This window comes from Molossus molossus, unplaced genomic scaffold (assembly GCF_014108415.1).
Source record: "Molossus molossus isolate mMolMol1 unplaced genomic scaffold, mMolMol1.p scaffold_m16_p_14, whole genome shotgun sequence".
Lineage (NCBI taxonomy): Eukaryota > Metazoa > Chordata > Mammalia > Chiroptera > Molossidae > Molossus > Molossus molossus.
The window spans coordinates 9,290,269-9,310,806 of NW_023425349.1; the positions used below are offsets into that span (position 1 = coordinate 9,290,269).

Here is a 20,538-nt window from a genome sequence, read left to right on the forward strand (position 1 = left end):
AGTGGGTAGTTGGGAAAGGCTACCAGTTTTTCTGGACCAGTCTTCTTCCCTGACCTCAATAGCTCTCACTGCCAAACGCCGACAGTCTGCACCTTTCTGAGGAGCAGCTACTTAACATTAAAAACACACTTGAACCTGTAAATGCCCACTCCCTGACTTATACAGCTTATGTTGTATCTAACAATCATGATTCTTCAACATTTTTGTGATTACTATCTTTAGCAACCAATCTCACCTAGATTGTATTGCTGGTAAAACCCTTTCTATAATAGAAGTTTTTACACTGGGCTATCCAGTTCATATATAAGAGGATTATATAGTGCAAAAAATACTTTGGAGGTATGAAACCGCTAAGGTTTCACTTAACTTTTCTAAATGTAATTGATATTAAAAATAACAAAAATGTAGGTTTTATTAGTCAACTACAGTCACAATACAATCATCATAGATTTCCCCTTCTGTATTCATCCCACCAAACACAAAACAGAGCAGTGAGTCAGCCTGACTTTCCTCACGTGAGTCACCACTTTGGGTCACTCCTTTGTCAGTGCAGTCCCCTTTCTCAGCATCACAACTGAGAGTGACAGAATTTGGATCTTCCTCAGAAGTGCACATCACTGGCCATGGAATGATACACATGGAATGGTCCAATCGTCCAGGGGGTAGAAAAGTATCAAATTTAAGTAAGGTCCAATGCTGCATCTCTGTTAGGGGAAAAAAAGAAAGGCTCTGTGTTAAGAAATTTCCAGAAATGCTCAGTGATTTGCTGTATCACCTGAACACCAAAAGAAATAGAAAATGAACAACAAAAACTAACGGTGGTGGTACTGCTTTGATGATGTCATTCCCTAAAAGTTTGGTTTTCATTCCCTTGGATTTAGATGTAGAGGAACCAAACTGAAAAAACCAAAGCACTGGGTAACTTAAAAAAATAGTCACATTTGTTAAGACCCACAGGGATGCCCTGGCCAGTTTGGCTCATCGGTTAGAGCCTCAGCCCATGGACTGATGAATCGTGGGTTTGATCCCAGTCAAGGGCACATACCTCGGTTGCAGTTCATCCCCAGCCCTGGTCGGGGTTGCATGGAAGGCAACCAGTTGATGTGTTTCTTTCATATAGATGTTTCTTTCTCTCCCCACCCCACTCTATCCGAACAAAAATGGAAAGAAAATGTCCTCGTGTGAAGATTAAAAAACAAAAAGACTCACAGGGCCCTGGCCAGATAGCTCAGTTGGTTACAGCATTGTCCTAATACACCAAAGTTTCAAATTTGATCCCCGGTCAGGTCACATATAACAATCAACTAATGAGCACTAGCCAGTTTGGCTCAGCGGTTAGAGCGTTGGCCCGCGGACCAGAGTCACAGGTTTGATTCTGGTCAAGGGCACGTCCCTGGCCCTGGTAGGGCTCCTGCAGGAGGCAACCAGTCAATGTGTTTCTCTCATATTGATGTTTCTCTCTCTCTGTCCCTCCCACTCTATCTGAGATAAATGGGGAAAAAAAAAAAAGAAAAAAAAAATCAACTGAGTGCACACATAAGTGGAACAGCAAATCAACGTTTCTGTCTCTCTCTTTTCCCCGTGGACTGAAGAGTTGCAGGTTTGATTCCTGGTCAAGGGCGTGTACCTGGGTTGGGGGCTTGATCCCCCACCCCAGTCAGGGTCGTGCAGGAGGCAACCAATCATCCTACATCGATGTTTCTCTCTCTCCCTCCCTCTTCCTCTCTATCTAAAAGTCAATGGAAAAATATATCCTCCAGTGGGGATTACCAAGAAAAAAAAAAAAGTCAATCAGTAAATAAATTATATAAAGGCCCCCAGGGTACACCTGCTTACCTGTGTGATATTGGTACATTGTGTCCAGTGCTCCTGTGGGAGTCATCCCTCCGAAGACATACAGGTGTTTCCCCACAGCCACAGCTGAGTGGGCAGCACAGCCTGTAGGAGCTGCCCCAGTGGGACTTAGTTTCTGCCACTTCATGTCACCTGCCAAGAGAAAGAAAATGGATACACCATGGCCTGTAATGTACTTTCAAACCTCTCAGACTCCTGCAGTTCACAAACCAATCACTGAACATCACTGACTAGGAGCTCTAAGAGCAAGGTTAGTCTGCAAAAAAATTACTTGGGAGAGCTTGAAATCCTGTTTGGGTCATCCAGGGAAAGGGAGTAATCTATAGTTTAATGAACATCTCAGGTCATTCTGATGTAGGTGGTCTCCAGAGCTCACTGAAAAATGTCATAGTACCTTTGGTGATCATCACCACCATTAGCTATTTTGGAGCCCAGAAGTAGGTGAGTTTCCACGTGAGTGCTTTAAATACTAACAATTCCTTAGAAAGCAACTTTGCAAGTGATAGCTAGACACTTTAAATATTTTGCCTGCAGCCAGTGTGACTCAGTGGATTGAACATTATCCCATGGACTGATACTCCTTCCAGTCACGGCACATGCCCAGGGTTGTGGCCTTGATCCCCAGTAGGGGGCATACAGGAGGCAGACAGTTGATATATCTTTCTCACAGTGATGTTTCTATCTCTCTCTTCCTTCCTCTCTCTCTCTAAAAAAAAAAAAAAAAAAATCAATAAAAACATTTAAAAACAGCCCTGGCCGGTTTGGCTCAGCGGTTAGAGCGTCGGCCTGCGGTACAGAGAGGCCCGGGTTCGGTTCCCGCTAAGGGCACGTACCTCGTTTGCAGTTTGTCCCCAGCCCTGGTTGGTCGTGCGGGTGGCAACCACTCGATGTGTCCCTTCACGTCGATGTTTCTCTCTCTCTCTCTCCCTCTCTCTCCCTCCCGCTCTGTCTGAACAAAAAACAAAACAAAACAAAAAAACATTTAAAAACAAACAAACAAACATACACAAACATCTTGCTTGCTTAATTCTCCTAACAGCCCTATGAAATTGCTGTTGTTTCTGCTTACTCTCCTTCTTCTTACAGATAACGAAACAGGATTAGAGAGGGAAAGAGACTTGTCTGAGATCCCACAGCTAGCAAGAAGCAGGGCTAGAATTGTACTCAGGTCAGACTCCAAAACCTGTGTTCTCTATACTGTAACTTGTTGCCTCAGCACCTACTCCCAACCTACTTCTGCAGGGATATTTGCATCTTTCCAAACAAGTATTTAAATGACGCTGGATATCATTGGATTTTAGGTTTAGAAATTTACCTAGATAGGAAAAAGAGCAAGGAAGTAGTTCCTCAGCACAAGAGAAAAGGACTTTCTTTTTAAAAATAAATATTCAGCCCTAACTGGTTTGGCTCAGCAGTTAGAGTGTCGGCCTGCGGACCAATGAGTCCCGGGTTCGATTCCGGCCAAGGGCATGTGCCTCAGTTGCAGGTGGTCCCCGGCCCCAGTTGGGGTCGTGTGGGTGACAATCAATCGATGTGTCTCTCGCACACTGATGTTTCTCTCTCTCCCCTTCCCACTCTGTTTGAAGATAAATGTAAAAATATCCTTGGGTAAGGATTGAAAAAAAAAGCATTCAAACTTTTTGACTTCCTGCAAGAAACACTTCTGTGAAGATATTTTCTATCTGTCAATTCAAGCAGGGATCTAGAGTTGGAAGGGAGAAGCACCCAGTCCTGCCAACATTCTAGTCAATGCAGGAATCCCAGCCAGTGTCACCTGGCCTCAGATGTCATCAAACCAGAGAACCCATTGTTTGGCAAGGTAGCTGAATACAGTGCACAGCAGTTCCCATGCTTTCTGCCCACTGTTCTAATTCTCGTAGTCTAGAACACGTTCATTTGTTCATCCATCTACCCCTTAAGAGATATGCACTCATCACCCACGATCTACCAGACACTGTGCTAAGTGCTGGAAATAAAATGGGGAATAAAAGAGACAAAGTCCCTGTTCTAAGGAGCTCACAGTCTGAAAGAATGACCCAGAATGAGGCCAGGCTCTCTAGGGCATGCCAGCCCTTCAGACACTTTAAGACAATTCTCGTGTCCTCCCTAACTTTTCTCTTCCTGGTGTTTTTAACTATTTAGCATGAGAGTTCTGATTGCCCACCTCCAGACATACTCTAGAAGTCGCCCATGCCTCTCATGGGCATGGGGTTAATTGCTAATGCCTGAAAGAAATCCAGCTGGGGAACACAAAGTATAAGGAATTTTAATGAAAGAGCAGGGTTGTTGGAAGGAGATGAGATAATTAATAGCTAGGTACATAGCAAAAGCTCAGAAAAGTACTGCTTTTATTGTTATTATTTATTATTAGTAGTATTCAGGTCACATTAGACAGAATCTAGTGACGATTCTGATAAGTTACCCACATCTAAGATCAAGGCTATATTCTATCAAAGCACATTTTATTTCATTTTAAGCAGACAAGCTCCCATGCCCTCCACCCTACTTACTTATATCAATGCAATGAAGATCATCGTAGAATTTGTCCCCTGCCAAGCCTCCATGGATGAAGAGCTTCGTCCCTGCTGCCACCATCACATGACCATGTCGTGGGGATGGAGGTTTTCCAAGTGTCTCTGGTTGTGACCAGGTCAGTGTGTCTAGAAAAGTAAATTCATTGATATCAGAGGACAAAGCTATGAAGCAAGAACACAAGAAAAACACCCAGCAAGCAGAGATGCTCCAAGCAGAAAGTGACCTTGGAGTCATTCACTCCAACTCGCCAACACTCTCCACAGCCTGTTCAGCCTCTGCTTGGACAATTCCAGGGCTGGAGAGTTTACTACCTAACAAGCCCATCCTTTTCTACTGGGCATTAGGAAATCATTCCTTGCCTTGAATGTAAAAAGACCTCCCTTGCCCAGGCCAGTTTGGCTCAGCAGTTACAGCGTCGGCCCATGGACCAATGAGTCACAGGTTCCATTCCGGCTAAGGGCATGTACCTTGGTAGTGGTTTTTCCCTGGCCCTGGTCAGGGTCGTGAGGAAGGCAACCTGTCGATGTGTACCTCTCATGTCAATGTTTCTCTCTCTCTCTTTCCCTCACACTCTATTAAATAAATAAATAAATAAATAAACAAACAAACAAACAAACAAACCTCCTTTAAGCTTCAACTTACACCTAGAATGAGTCTGCTTCCTCTAAGGCAGGCTCTGAGTGTTCTTTTTCTAAGACAATATCCTTAAGTAGGCACTGTTATTACTTCTACGGATCAGTAAACTAAGGCCTAGAGAGATTAAGTTACTAGGCTAAAGTAATACAGAATATATATGTCAGATCTGGTTGAGTCCAGGTTATATGGCTTCAAAGTTCATGCTTTCAACCATTAAGATCTACCCTTGCCCCTACAAAAGAGCTGCATAACAGTATTTATAATTTGATTCCATGTGTGTGCTTTTAAGTTTTTAATAATTTCAAAATTCAGCCCAGCCGGTGTGGCTCAGTGGACTGAGCATCGTCCTATGGACTGAAAGGTCCTGGTTAGATTCCAGGTCAGGGCACATGCCTGGATTGCGGGCTCAGTCCCTGGTAGGGGCGTGCAGGAGGCAGCTGATCGATGTATCTCTCTCACATCGATGTTTCTCTCTCTCTCTCTCCCTTTCTCTCCAAAAATCAATAAAGCCCTAGCTGATTTGGCTAAGTGGTTAGAGCATTGGCCCACAGACCAAAGAGTCATGGGTTCGATTTCAGTCAAGGGCATGTACCTCAGTTGTGGTTCATCCTCCACCCTGGTCAGGGTCATGCGAGAGGCAACCAGTGGATGTATCCCTCTCACGTCAATGTTTCTCTCTCTCCCTCTCTACCTCCCACTCTATCTGAAGATAAACAGAAAAAATATCCTCAGGTGAGGAGAAAGAAAGAAGAAAGAAAGAAAGAAAGAAAGAAAGGAAGGAAGGAGAAGGAAGAAGGAAGGAAGGAAGGAAGGAAGGAAGAAGGAAGAAGAAGAAAGAAAGAAAATATTTTAAAAGCCCTGGCTGGTTTGGCTCAGCGGTTGGAGCATTGGCCCGCGGTCCACAGAGGCCCGGGTTTGGTTCCTGCTCAGGGCATGTACCTCGGTTGCAGTTTTTTACCGGCCCTGGTTGGGTCGTGCGGGAGGCAGCCACTTGATGTGTCCCTTTCTCTCTCTCACTTCCTCTCTCTCCCTCCCACTCTATCTAAACAAAAATGGAAAGGTGTCCTCGGGTGAGGATTAAATAAATAAATTAATTAATTAAATAAAAATAATTTCAAAATTCATACATGTTCATATACACTTATATGTAAGATCTATTAATGCATAGGAAAGTCTGGAAGGAGAAATTAGGAACTGCCAACAGCGTTTACCTCTGTCTGGGGGGTAGGAAAGAAAGGTTAATGGGGAAACTTTTATGTTTTTACTTATAAACTACACTGTTCACATGTTTTTGCAATTTTTATTAATTTATTTTTGTTACAGATGTTTCTCCTTTTCCCCTACTAGATACCCTCCTCCCGATCACCCTCCCCTGCATTGTTGTCTATGTCCATTGGTTACGCATACATGCATATAATTTCTTTGGTTTATCTTGTCCCTCCCCCTTGCCTCCCTCCTTTGACACTGTTCACATTTTTTAAATTGATCATTTATACCTTCGTAAATGCAAGTTTTGCTGTGGGAAGGAGTCTAGAGGTAAGACACTCAGCCAGAATGTCATTTTCTAACCTCTGCTTCCTATATTAGGTAAGCTGTGGACCAGGTAAGAAGCAGCCCCGAGATCCCCACCCATCCATACTTGCATCAAACACATGAAGCTTCACATCCTGCACGGGCTGGGCACCTCTCTCTCCGCCCCCAAACACATACAGCTGGTTTCCAATAGCTGCCGATGATGAGTGGAATGTTCTTGGTGATGGTGGAGAAGTGGTCACCTCTGGCGTGGTCCAAGTCCTGGTTTCTAGTCCAGAGAGAAGGGAAGCACCTAAAATACCCAGACTGGGGGTCCTCTGACTTTGACTCTGGGGCTGGGCAGGGCCACCTTCCAAACCCCAATCCTCAAGGGGGACACTGTAGGTCAAGGCAGTGAACTCATGCCACTAAAGTCAAGGATAGATAAGGGGCGATTTAGAATTTGCCCAGATAGACCCAAATCTCTAAGACAAAAAAACCACAAGTGCAATGAAAAATGAAGTCAATTTGCTTTTGGAAGCCTTCAAACATCCTCTCTGAACCTTCTTACACTCTGCTGACTCCTGTCCTATGCCATTAAGAGGAACCCAACATCTGCTAAAAATCATTCCCACTATGCTAGAAACCAAATGTGACAAATTTCCCAGGATATGTGGCCATTAAAAGAAAGTAGACAGGCCCTGGCCAGTTTGGCTCAGCGGTTACAGCATCGGCCCATGGACCAATGAGTTGCGGATTTGATTCCGGTCAAGGGCACGTACCTTGGTTGCAGTTCATCCCCAGCCAGGGCCATGTGGGAGGCAACTAGTTGATGTGTCTCTCTCACATCTCTCTCTCTCTCTCTCCCCCTCCACTCTGTCTGAAGATAAATGGAAAAATATCCTTGGGTGAGGATAAAAGAAGAAGAAGAAAGCAAAGAAAGTAGACATGTTGGTTTTGTCAGTGGTTAGAGCCTCAACCAAAGGACCACAGAGTTACAGGTTCGATTCCTGGTCAAGGGCACGAACCTGGGTTGCAGGTTCAATCCCCAGCCCTAATCAGGGTTGTGTGGGAGGCAATTGATGTGTCTCTCTCACATTGATGTTTCTCTCTCTCCCCCCTCCCTTTCCACTCTATCTAAAAATTGATGGGAAAATATCCTCAGGTCAGGATTAACAAAACAAAACAGAAAATAGTAGACAGTGTTTTTATGGTTTCAGTAGTAGTAATTTGTTTCTACCTAAATAATAAGTGCTAAATAAATATTAATTTTCCATTTTACAGATAAAGGAATTAAGCAGAGATCGATGAAGTCACTCATCTACGGTGACATGGCCAACAAATGGTTGAGTTGGGATTCAAATTTTATTTCAATAACACCAAGATCTAAGTATTTTCCACTCTTCTGACTTGAGAATAAAATTTTATCACCTGGGTAAGTGTACAGAAGCTTATTTCTTTAAAAAAAATTTTTTTCTTTATTGATTTTTTTTTTATCTTCGCCAGAGGATACTTTTCCATTTTTTGTTCAGATAGAGTGGGAGGGAGAGAGAGAGAGAGAAACATCCATGTGAAAGGGACACACCAAGTGGTCGCCACCCACACAACCCAGCCAGGGCAGAGACAAACCACAACCAAGGTACGTGCCCTCAGCGGGAGCTGAACCTGGGTCTCTCTGGACCGCAGGCCGCTGCTCTTAACTGCTGAGTCAAACTGGCCAGGGCTCTTTATTGATTTTAGAGAGAGAGGAAGGGAGAGGGAGAGAGATAGAAACATTGATGAGAGAGAACATCAATTGGCTGCCTCCTGCATGCCCCCCACTGGGGATTGGGCCCACAACCTGGGCACAGGCCCTGACTGGGAATCGAACCGGTGACCTCTTAGTGCATGGATCAATGCTCAGCCACTGAGCCAAATGGCCGAAAGCTTAATTCTTTCTAGAATGAAGTGTGAATTTTATAGAAATAGATGTATTAATTGAGTACCTTCCTTGTGCAGAATCATTGCCCTGAGCACTCTGTCAACCCCACTATCCTCACTCAACTCTAGGGCAGAAAGTATCTCTACTTTGCAGATGAGGGAACTGAACTTCAGAAAACTTAAATACTTTCTCCAGGTCACAGAGCTTGTGAGCAGCAGAGTAGGAGTTTAAACTCAGACCTGTCAAGACTCCCACACTTACTCTACTATAACACACCAGGGATTATTTCTTGCCTGGCAAATTCTGTGCTTTTTGTAGAAGTCTTCATTCAATATACAAAGTGACCCATGAATCATCTGTAAATGTGTGGGGCTCAGACATGAACCTGGAGACCAAACAAGTTTCAGCCTATATCCAAAGCAAATGAAATTGTCTCTATAGCTACAGAGCTTAAGGAGCTTTAGGATCTTAGGGGAAGTTAGAAGGCTCACAACCTTCAGAGTCAGAAGATCCTGGGATTGTATTGCTGCCAAGTCAAACAGCAGCACAAATAATCACAAAGGAGTTCTAAGCCATTCGACAGACTTGCCTTCCCAATAAAAGCAACTAATGATTCACTTTCATCTTTCATACTTTTTGGGCATGGTGTCAAATTATACTTTCTAGGAGAAAAAAAAAGGATCTGGTGGAAAATCAATTCCTTTCACAGAGGCTTTCCAAATTCTTGGTATATTTTATTTAAATAATTGCCATCGTTGAAAATCAAAAGACCAGGGTTCCAGACAGAGTTTCATCTGCCAAACTATAGCTACATCAACCACAACAACCATTATTGTGCCAGATATTGAGTTAATGTAAATCCTTGCCAAACTCAGCAAGGTAGGAACTATTAATATCCCAAAGTAACAAAGAAGACCAACTATTCTGCACATAAATCTATTGTTGATAGAGGAAACTGGGCACGAGTTGATTGTCATGTGAAAAAAATGTCCAAGTTACTAGTAATTAACAAAATGCATATTTAAACAATCAGATACAAGTTGTTTTGCCTATTTAAACAATCAGATACAAGTTGTTTTGCCTAATCAAATTAGCAGTGTTTAAAAATAATAGATTCTACGTCAGTCAGGAGTAAAACAAGCATTATTAAACACAGCTGGAGTCCTGCAGGTGTGGCTCAGTGGTTGAGCATCAACGCATGCATCAAGAGGTCGCCGGTCTGATTCTGGATAAGGTCGGGACACAGCACAGGTTGTGGGCCCGATCCCCAGTTGGGGGCATGCAGGAGGTGACCAGTTGATGTTTTCTCTCATCAATGTTTCTATCTCTCTCTCCTTCTCCCTTCCTCTCTCTCTAATATCAATAAAGGAAAAAAAAATTTAAACACAGCTGGAGATAAGTTGGAAAAAAAATCTTTCTGGAAAGACATTGGGGAACACATATCAAAAGCCTTAAACTTCCCAGTGGCCTGGCTGGTGTAGCTCAGTGGATTCAGCATCTTCCCATGGACTGAGAGGTCCAGTTCAATTCCCACGCAGGGCACATGCCTGGGTTGCAGGCTCAATCCCCAGTAGGGGGTGTGCAGGAGGCAGTCGATGGATGTTTCTCTCTCACATCCATGTTTCTCTCTCTCTCTCTCTCTCTTCCTCTCTCTCTAAAAAAATCAATAAAAAGATATTTTAGCCCTGGCCGGTCTGGCTCAGCGGATGGAGTGTTGGCCTGCAGACCAGAGAGTCCCAGGTGTGGTTCCCGCTAGGGGCACGTACCAAAATAAATAAATAAATAAATAAATAAATAAATAAATAAATAAATAAATAAGATATTTAAAAAAAATTAAGTTCCCAGTGTTTCACTTAGAATTTTTTTATTTCCGGGCATGAATTCTAAGACAATAATTTGAAATACAGTCAATGTCTTCTGAACAAAGAGGTTCACTGCTTCGTTATTTATAATGGCAAGAATCTGAAAACAACCTAAATGTTAAAAAACAGGAGAATTATCATAATGTCGTAAAATGGAGTGTTATGCAGCCATTAAAAATGATGTTAACAAAATACTGTTGTTACTAGGACATCATTTATGCAGTAATTTTGAAATTAAAAGGAAAAAGGTACAATAGTGTAGCGGTAAAACGGTAGAATCTCAGGCTTAGAGAGAGAAACCCTGATGTGAGAGAAACATATTGATTGGCCCCCTCCGCATGACCAGTACTGGGGCTGGGATCAAACCTGCAATCCAGGTATGTACACCTGACCAGAAATTGAACCCCAAACCCTTTGGTCCAAGGGCCAACACTCTAACTGCTGAGCCAAACCAGCCAGGGCTAATGATGATTTTTAAAATATATATATTTTTTATTGATTTTAGAGAGAGAGGGAGAGAGAGAAACATTGGGGATAGGGTTTGCAACCTAGGCATGTGCCCTGACCTGGAATCAAACCCATGATTTCTTGGTGCTCAATCCACAGAGCCACACTGGCAGGGGGATAAAACAACAATTTTTAACTAATAAAAAGACAAGTCCACCTCCCATCGGTGGTTCAGCAACATCTGCTCAGTAGTGATGTTCCTAAACTGCCTCCTCTGTGATAAAACTAACAGTGAGACTAGCCAGGAACTTTGCCTATTTTGGCTAACGGAAGTATACGAGGAAGATCTAGGTCAGGCACTGCTGGCATTTTACATCGGATAATTGGTTATTGTGGGGAGCTGTCCTGTGCACTATGGGATACATAGCAGCATCTCCAGTCTCTACCCACTAGGTACCAGTAGCAAACTGCCCCTGACCTCCTCGAGTTGGGACAACCAAAAATGTTACCAGATACGGCCAAATGTCCCCTGGGGAGCACAATCACCACCCTGAACTAGGTGATAGGTTCTAGCCTGGCTCAGTTACTGACTCCCTAGGAACTTAAGGAAAGTCGCTAGACCTGGCTCACCCCCCTGGCAAAGCTGTTTTCTAGCTTTGGCTTTTAAGAAGCAGGTAATTGTACATGTTACTAGGAAAATAAAATGTAATTCTGTTATTTTCAGATTCTCCTAGTAGTTAAATTCCTGTTTTCTATAAGGTCAGCAAAGTTCAATGGATAATTCAGTACAGTTCAAATAGGCTTTGGTATGGGAAATAAAATTGGAATTTTATTTATTTATTTAGGTAAATAAAGTAACCTTTGGCTGCTTACCAGGATTCAGAACTTGAAGGCAATTTCGATTTCCTGACTGGTTGGCACCTCCAAACACCCAGATGTTGTGAGGCGTGCAAGAGGGAACGAAGCTGGCATGCTCGTACCGGGGCAAGAGGCCCTCCGAGGTGGCTAAATCCCACTGGTGTGTTCCTAGAAAACATTTCACCCAGTTTCTAGATTGGGGCTGCCAACCGCTTAGATTGCTTAGCAAACTTGGGGAAGGGGAGTGAGAAGTAGTTGGTCAAAAGCACAAGTGAACAACCATCAGATCACTTACAGGGAATGTGGTCCAACTCCAAAAAATTTTACAGTAGACACTTCAGGGAGTGTCCACAAACCCTCTTCCATGGAAACTGCCCCCATTTCCCCAACCCAGCCAGTTTGTACTACCACATTTTGACTTTCCAGCTTTTGCTGATTAGGTCAAAGGTAGCCACTTGACCCCAAATGGGCCAATCATATCCTCCCTCCCAAAAGTCTGGTATTCAAACAAATTCCTGGACGTGGGTGGCCACCTTCTACCATGCATGGTAGAGAAAGCCAAAACATAGAGGAGAGAAGAATGAAATATCTACATAAAGAAGCAGATCTCCCCAGAGACAGTGAGAAAAAAAGTAGATTTTTTTTTTACAGCTTTCCAGTTCCTGATTCCCCTCTCTCCCAAGGCAAGGCTGTATTTCCTACCCTTGTATTCCTCCTTTTTTTGTGCTAGTTTTAAAGAGTTTCTGTTACTCACAACTAAATAATTTCTGGCTAAAACACATTCATAGGATAATAGTACCTAACTAGCTATTTTAGTTAGTAAACCACTTACATAGGACCTTCACAGGCCTATCTTGTTGGGTCCTTACAATTGTAAGTGAACCAATTTTACAGGATACTGAAGCCCAGCTGGTTTAGACAGTTGGCCAGAGTCACAAAGCTAGTAAGAGGTGACAATAAGGATGTAACTGAACTAGACAGTGAGCTTCTTGAGGGCTAGAAGAAATTTAATTTACCTTTGATTCTATTGCAGTGTGCAGAAATTCAAATACCCACACAGGAGTGGAGGGAATGTGGCAAATTGGAGCCCAAGATCCCCATTGATAGGTGGCGGCTCAGCTCCAAATAATTGTTGCCATGTAGACACACAAGCTTACAGATGTCAGATCCTCCAAAATCATCAAGAGAGGCCAAACCATTTCAATTTGTATATGTAGACCTCTGCACAGTTGGTTGGTAAGCAACTCAGATTAAAACAGTAACAACAATATTACATGCACCTGACAAAATATGTATGTGAATCATCAGTTTTCTTCTGTCATTGTGTATAGTACATAGTAGTAGTAATGACTTGTTTATCCATCCATCCAAATACCTATAAAGCACCTACTTAGCGGCTGGGGATACAATGGTGAGCAATATAACCATGTTTCCTGTTTCCAAGGAGCTTATACTCATGGGGAAGACAGATGAGAAACAAACACATGAGATAAGGGGTATGAAGGGAGATAAGGGTGGGAAAGTACAGGTTACTATGAAAATATAGAGGGTGGTTATGACACTGTGATTTATATTTAGATATATTTGACCTTCATCAGTTCCAGGCACAGAGCTCCTCAAACCCTTGAAATTTCCTAAGTGGTAAGATAGGTAAGGGTGTCTTATGTAAGAAGCCCCGGTCAGTCATAACTGATTTTATGTTAGCGAGGTGATCTTATGAAAGCCTCTAAGGATGAGGCTGGTTGCCAAGGAAACCAACTCTATGATTAGAGAGTTGAAGACCAGATTTCAGGATGTGTTCAAGAATCCGAAGGATACTCAGTATAGCAAATGAGGGTTTGGGAGAACCAAGAAATAAACTTGGGAAAGGCTTGACATGCAGGAGTGCCCTGGTCAGATTTGTATTTTAGACAATATCCCCAGCTAGGTATGGAAAATACACTGTAGAGGGGATAAACTTGGAAGCAGGGAGACTGGAGAGGAAGCTGTTGTAATATCTAGTTGAGATAACAATTCTTGGACTACAGTAGTAGTGAAAATGGACAGACATGGATGAAGAGAGAAATATTTAGGACTCGTTGATTAATTGGATATGTGGATAGGAAAGGAGGTGGAGTCATCAATGTCTTCCAGAGAAATATTTGATAAATGAATGGCTGGATTTCTAGGGCTCCATATAGATTCTTTTCCCCAAAACATGATGTATTAGTTGGGTGCTCTGCTGAGACCTTAGGGACCTCTCAGTGATGTTAATTTTTGTAGAGAAAATCCCCGTTGTCTGGTCTGAACTGGTGTTCCTAGGAATGCTCTGGCCATGGCTGGCAGTACAAAGCCCTGCCTCTCTGGCTATGGACATATGCTCTGCCGCTGCTGGTCTTACCCAGATCCATGGTGTGCACATCTGAGAAGCTTCTGTTTGGATCTGCTCCTCCAACAATGAAGACCTTCCCTCTCTTGGCATCACCAACTGGGGGTAAATATGAGCAGCTGTGGCCAACCCGAGCACATGGGCTGTCTCCAGAGAGGGTCAAGGTGTACCTGCCAAAGGAAGGATGTGTTCAGGAGGCCTGAGCAGAGAATAAATGCAGCAGTGTGTTCTTTCTATTCCTCCTGAAATATAAAAATGAAGACTCTTATACAGACACAGACACTTTAAATTAAACCCAGCAAAGCAGCATTTCCATTTGCACATAACCTTTGATTTTTCCTTTCATCTCACAATGACCTAGTGGTGATGCACTGGGGTAGTAATTGTCCCCATGTGGTAGACAGAGAAACTGACACCCAGAAATGTTCAGTGGTGTGTCTGAGCACAGGATGGTAGTTCTGAGCACAGTTTGCAAATTTAGACAAGACCTAGTTCAGGTGCTTTCTACATGCGTGACTTTTTTGTTGTTGTTATTGATCCTCACCTGAGGATATTTTTCCATTGATTTTTAAAAATTAATTAATTAATTAATTTAGGTATGTGCCCCTAGCGGGAACTGAACCTGGGACTCTCTGGTCCACAGGCCAATGCTCCAACCGCTGAGCCAAACCGGCCAGGGTTCCATTGATTTTTAAATAGGATGGAGAGAGAGACACATTGAAGACATACTGACGTGAGAGAGACACATTGATTGGTTGCCTTCCACATGACCCCAACCAGGGCCGGGGATCAAACCTGCAACCCAGATATGTGCCCTTAACCAAGAATCAAACTCGTGACTCTGCAGTCTGTAGGCCGATGCTCTAACTGCTGAGCCAAACAGGCCAGGGCTAGATGTTTGAACTGAAGTTTCCTTATTTGTAAAATGAGGATAGCAATAGTTCCTACCTGTGAAGAGTAAGATGAAGACTTGTAACAGTGCAGGAAAGGACTCAGTGAATGGTGGCTAGAGCTTTATGTGCAACCACCAGGAACCTACAGCCCCAGCACTCTTGCCACTAGCCAGTGGTGCTTCCCTCTGTCAAGTAATATTCGCCAGAATTGACTGATTTTAAGAGCTTTTCCAGATTACTCCTAAGGCTCGACCTGATGGAAGCCAAAGCTAGGACTTTAAAAAGTCAAATACAGGATCCAGTCATTCCACTTTCTAAAGTTCTGAATTATGACTCAGAAAACATACTTCAAGCTTCCTGGTTGGAAAAGACAATTCTCTAGCTATTTTTGAGGCCCTATCTTATCTGATTTCTCTGGCTCCTCCCTCTTTCTTTCTTTTTTTTAAACATTTTATATTTTAGTACTTTCTAAAAGAATTTTTTTCTTTATTGATTTTAGAGAGAGAGGAAGGGAGAGGGAGAGATAGAAACATCAATGAGAGAGAACATCAATTGGCCGCCTCCTGCATGCCCCCATTGGAAATCGGACCCACAACCTGGGCATGTGCCCTGACCGGGAATGGAACTAGTGACCTCTTGGTGCATGGGTTGAGGTTCAACCACTGAGCCACACGGGCTGAGCTCCTCCCTCTTTCTTGTACCTTCTCTTTACCTAGCTGCCCTACTCCCCTCCTTTTTATTTTTATTTTTTTATTTTTTTGGTATGTGCCCCTAGCGGGAACCGAACCCGGAACTCTCTGGTCCGCAGGCTGATGCTCCAACTGCTGAGCCAAACTGGCCGGGGCTCCTTTTTTTATTTTTTCTGGTTCCCTACTCACTTTTCTGGCTGCTTTTTCTCTTTCTTTCTCTGACTCCTTTCCTGCCAGCCTTCTCCTAACCCTCAGTACCCTTAGATTGTCTTGGTCTGCATTTCTTATCTGATCAATTTTACCTGTGCTGATGACTTCAATTACCACCTATCTACATATTCATCAGTAATTTCCAAAATCTCTTTTTCTTTTCCAGATCTCTCTCTGATGTCCAAATTCACAGATCCCATAATCACCTGAATAATTACTAACAACATTCCATGCACGCTGCTAACTTTATTACCAATCCAGTTTCACTTCACCTGCATAAAATTCCTTTGAGGAAAGTATTATTATCATCATCTGAGTTTTACAACTAAGGACCTGAGGCTTAAAAAAGTTAAATAACTTACTTAAGAGCACATAGCCATCAAGATACATGGTGAATAAGACCAAAAAAAAGTCCCTGCATTCATAGCCCTTACAGACTAGTTGAGAAGAGAAATATTAAACAGATAATTTCACAAATATCTGTTTCATTTCAACTGCACTATAAAGGAGTACAGAGTATACAGTATTAGAATATATCATAGGGGCACCTTACCCTGTAGAGAGAGGTGGGGGAGAGGGACAGTCAGGGAAGGCTTCCTGAAGAAGCACCATTTAGACTGAAATGTGATGGTGAGTAGAGTTAGTTGGGTAAAGAGAGGCACAAAAGATGAAGGGAAAGAGGATCCAGGCACAGAGAACAAAACATACAGTTGCTGAGTGGGATAGTACAAGGCATGTGAAGGAAGAGAAAGAGAACAAAGGATGAGCATGGCGATTTGAGACTGGAGACAGGCAAGAACAGATCACGCAGGGCCCAGTGGGCCATTTTAAGGACTCTGGTTTTGATTCTAAGACCAATGGGGAGGCACAAAAGGGTTTTAAACTAGGAAATACCATGATCAGACTTATGTTGAGTAGAGAGCATGAGTGGACACAGGGAAGCGAGATCGAAGACTCTCTTCCAAGGTCCTGCAGAAGCACTGACCCCTCTCTACAGCCTTCTGAAGATCCTGCTTCAGCACTGATCACATTTCATCTCCATCACCTGCTTCATCTGTAGCCCCCACTACAGTGAGACTATTCACCTTTGTACGTTCAGCACCTACACAGCAGCTGCCTCTGTCAGGCCAGTGTTTGTTGTTGAATGAAGGGTTGATTGAGCAAGCAGCCAAGAAGCAGTGAAGCCAGTTTAGTCCAAATCCAATTCCCTAAATATCTTAAAAATGAGTCACAACTTGGGGGGAGGACACAGTGTTGAAGCTGAGGATGCCAGATGGTCAGTGCCTTCCTCTTCCTGGTAAATGGATTTTAATAAAATCAACATCTGCTCTGATAATTATTGCCCCGCTATGTTTCCTCTGAAGACCTTCTCACACAGTTTGAATCTAATTATCAGAAACTGCAAACAGTTTTATCTCTGCCCTTTTCCATAGATGTTTAAATATGTTAGTAAACTACTTATATACAAAACAAAAACTTATGTTTTTCTCTGTCTGAATCCTTCCTTACAGACCATGTTGCTTTCCTGGGCTTGTCTCCAGGCTCCAAGACTGGCAGCTGCTTCATGGTGTTCTACATACAAGAAACAAAGGCATTTTTTAGACATTTACAATTACTTTCTATCTAAAAGACAGAACAAATCATATCACTTCCCTCTTTAAAACTTTACCAATTTTTAGGATCTGATGAATTTGAATAAGCATTACCAACCTTCTGATATAGTTATGTTTGGGATGCAAATTTAACTTTCTTAACATAATTACATAAGTGTTTTGGCTAAAGTTTTCTGTGTATCTGTAATTTTCATGGGGTAGAGGCATGTATCAAAATAAATTTTTGGCCCTGGCCGGTTTGGCTCAGCGGTAGAACGTCGGCCTGCGGTCCAGAGAGACCCGGGTTCGGTTCCCGCTAAGGGCATGTACCTCGGTTGCAGTTTGTCCCCGGCCCTGGTTGGGTTGTGTGGGTGGCAACCACTCGATGTGTCCCTTTCACGTCGATGTTTCTCTCTCTCTCTCCCCCTCCCACTCTATCTGAACAAAATATCGAAAAAGTGTCCTCGGGTGAGGATAAAAAAAAAAAAAGATAAAACATTTCAAAAGGCTGAGAAATACTGAACTCTAGGATAAATCCTGGCCTCATCATCACGTGCAAAGCTTTCTGGTCTCAACCTTCTTTCCAGGAACTCACCTCCACAATTTCTAGCTATATTGAGTTGTTCTTGCTATGTTTGTTGTTCTTCTAACATGACAAGCCCTTTCATAACTTGCATCCCCTGCTGTTTCCCCTACCTGCAATGTTCCTTTCCTTCCTAGTCAACCTCCACACCTCGGTTGGCATGAACCCTCCTCAGTAAAATCTTCACTGATTTGCTGCTTTCTACTTAACATTCTCAAATTACTTCCTTCTCCCTCTGAAGGTGTCTATTAACCACCATCATTGCAGAGATCACCCTGAATGTAATTACCTATGTAAAAGTCTCTAGACTAGATTCCAAGAGAGTTGGGCCTGTCAAATTCCTTCAGAGAACCTACCTATGGGCCCGGCATAGAGTAGAAGTGAGGGATGAATGAATGAAGAAAATGGATGAGATTTCTGGGAAATGAATGGGTAAATACAACCTTGGCTTTAAGTCACTGACTGCTGTCCCCAAAGCCTAAAGCTCAGTGGGATAAACTTCCCATGGGTGGGGATATTCCCCAGTCTCATCCCCCCATTGCAGGGACAGGGGATAGGAGGCAGGGTCGGAAGAGAACAGGCCGACTCCTTCCTGTCAATGTGCCCAGACCAGAGCCGGAGGGGCCCCCCGGCCACCTAGCCCGGGCCCACTCCCACTCCCCTAAAGGGTGAGACGCCCCCGCCCCAGGATCGCGTCCTGCGACCCCCAGCCCCAGTTCGCATTACCTGCGGCGGCTTAGGCCAGTCCCGGGCCGTGGCTCCGCCCCCAACGAGGGCGGGGCTTGGGCCTTCGCCTGGTCCCAGACCCCGGAAGAGCGAAGCAGCCAACTGCTCCGCTCCTCCCCGCCCGCCGTGTCGGTCCCCCGGAGATCGCCCTTAAAGGGGGCGGGGAGGGGTCCTCCGGGCCTGGTACAGGTCCCTCTATGCATTTCCGGGGCCCCAAATAGGCCAGCTGTTCTCGGGGTCTTACCTGCCCGCGGAGTCAGTAAGGCAGGGCTACTTGGAAGCGATTAACGAAAAAATGCCGGCGTTTGGGCGTCCACTTGGATGACCCAATTCTGGATTATCCTACAGGGGCTAGGATGTTTTCAGTTCCAGCGGCTGTTAGGCCGTTAGAAATGGTTTCTGAAAGGGACAGTTAAGGGTGCTGTCTTGGGAGGGATAATTCCCTGCGCAGTCTTTAGGCCCGTTCAAACTTTGCCGCCTTAAACGGCCGACTCATTCCAGAATTAGCGTGTGTAACTATGGCAGGCACGACGGTGAACCAGACAAGCAAGGGTCCTGGCCTCCTGGACTTTGCAATGGAACTAGAGGGAGAGAGAGATTAAACAGAAAAACAATTAACTAGTACGTTTGTAAAAAGTGCAAGGAATAAAAAGATATAGTCAATGGGAGTATCTATTCTTGGGTAAGTTTCTTTTCTCTGGGCCTCGGTGTCGCCCCTGTAAGGTGGAGCTAAGTTTTGTGTGGCAAGGTTATGACGGGGAATACTGAAGCTAATGTGTGTAAAGTGCTCGGTGCCCATCCGCTGGCGCAGATGGTCCTCTGTAAAGTGTAATGTTATTCCTAGCTATAAACCAACCCTAGACATCCGCCCTGAATGGGAAGTATTTATCTGCATTATCTCTGGCTTCCATAACCATCAGTTCTCTGTGGCTTTCCTCAAAATGAAGAGGTGGCTCACCTATGTCTGTGTTTTAGAGAATCCCACAATCGCTTAGGAGGTCTGAGGCCAGTTGTTGTATCCTAGGAAATACAGAAAACAGCTAAGGAAGGAAACATGGGAACTGCTGAAGTACAGAGCTATGGTAGCATAGTAGGAAAGAGAAAGACACACTTGGGTTCAAATCCAGGCTCCAGCATTAACCATTTAACCCTGGCATTTGGCAAGTTCATTACCCTCTCAGAGCCCTAGTTTCCTCATCTCCACAATGGGAACAGTAATACCTACCTCACAGAGGGAACAGCTGAGACAGTTGGATAGTAGAGGTGAAAGGCCAGTTGGTAAATCCTTCAGCTCCTTCAAACCATATGAAAGTTTATTGACAAAATGGAATTTGAGATCTGCAGCTCTCACTGCTCAAATAACCTATTTCAAACACCTGGAGTCTCTGTGAATTCCCGTATTAATGGGAAAAATCTCCATTGACTGTCTGCCAAAGAGGAGTTTAGGAGTACTCAGTCATTCTGCTCTTCTTCAGCAAAGAAAACCAAGGCCAGGTTGGTTCTGCCATATGTCCATGTGCACCTAGATAGAGATTTTTGCTCAGAGTTGCAGAATGTTTTGACATCCCCCGTGTCTTTTGGGTAGATCTATTTCAAGGTGCCATGCTGGAGTTGCAGAAAAACAAGAGAAATTGGAAGAGGTTTGTGGGCAAAAGAGCAACCATGTGGGACCTATGCTTTTAGACTAGAAATCACATTTTAGAAAGTGCTGGAAGGAACTTCTGAGATCTATTTTTATAATGGAAATCAAGGCCCAGAGAAATTAAAATTACTAACTGCTCACGTGAATGGCAGAACCAGGAGCCTATATCTCATGCTTTGTGCAAGGAAGATTAATAACATATTCTAGTAA

The 20,538-nt window shown here is 43.7% G+C and overlaps 1 protein-coding gene across 4 annotated transcripts; it reads right to left on the reverse strand.

Moving 5' to 3' along the window:
• Positions 1-394: 394 nt before the first annotated feature.
• On the reverse strand, positions 395-19,706 carry RABEPK (Rab9 effector protein with kelch motifs). Of its 4 annotated transcripts, XM_036261943.1 has the most exons (9): positions 19,645-19,706; positions 18,931-19,267; positions 17,299-17,357; positions 14,006-14,163; positions 11,641-11,793; positions 6,665-6,826; positions 4,365-4,514; positions 1,837-1,986; positions 395-704 (listed from the first exon to the last, which is right to left on the reverse strand). In XM_036261943.1, the coding sequence occupies exons 3-9, from the start codon at positions 17,349-17,351 to the stop codon at positions 415-417; spliced, it is 1,116 nt and encodes a 371-aa protein (XP_036117836.1). In that variant the 5' UTR covers positions 17,352-17,357; positions 18,931-19,267; positions 19,645-19,706; the 3' UTR covers positions 395-414. The 4 variants fall into 4 exon arrangements, with proteins under 4 accessions (XP_036117836.1, XP_036117837.1, XP_036117838.1 ...); XM_036261944.1 differs by lacking the exons at positions 18,931-19,267; positions 19,645-19,706 and adding an exon at positions 18,687-18,713; XM_036261945.1 differs by lacking the exons at positions 18,931-19,267; positions 19,645-19,706 and having other exon boundaries at positions 400-704; positions 14,006-14,235; positions 17,299-17,353.
• Between the last annotated feature and the right edge of the window lie 832 nt (positions 19,707-20,538).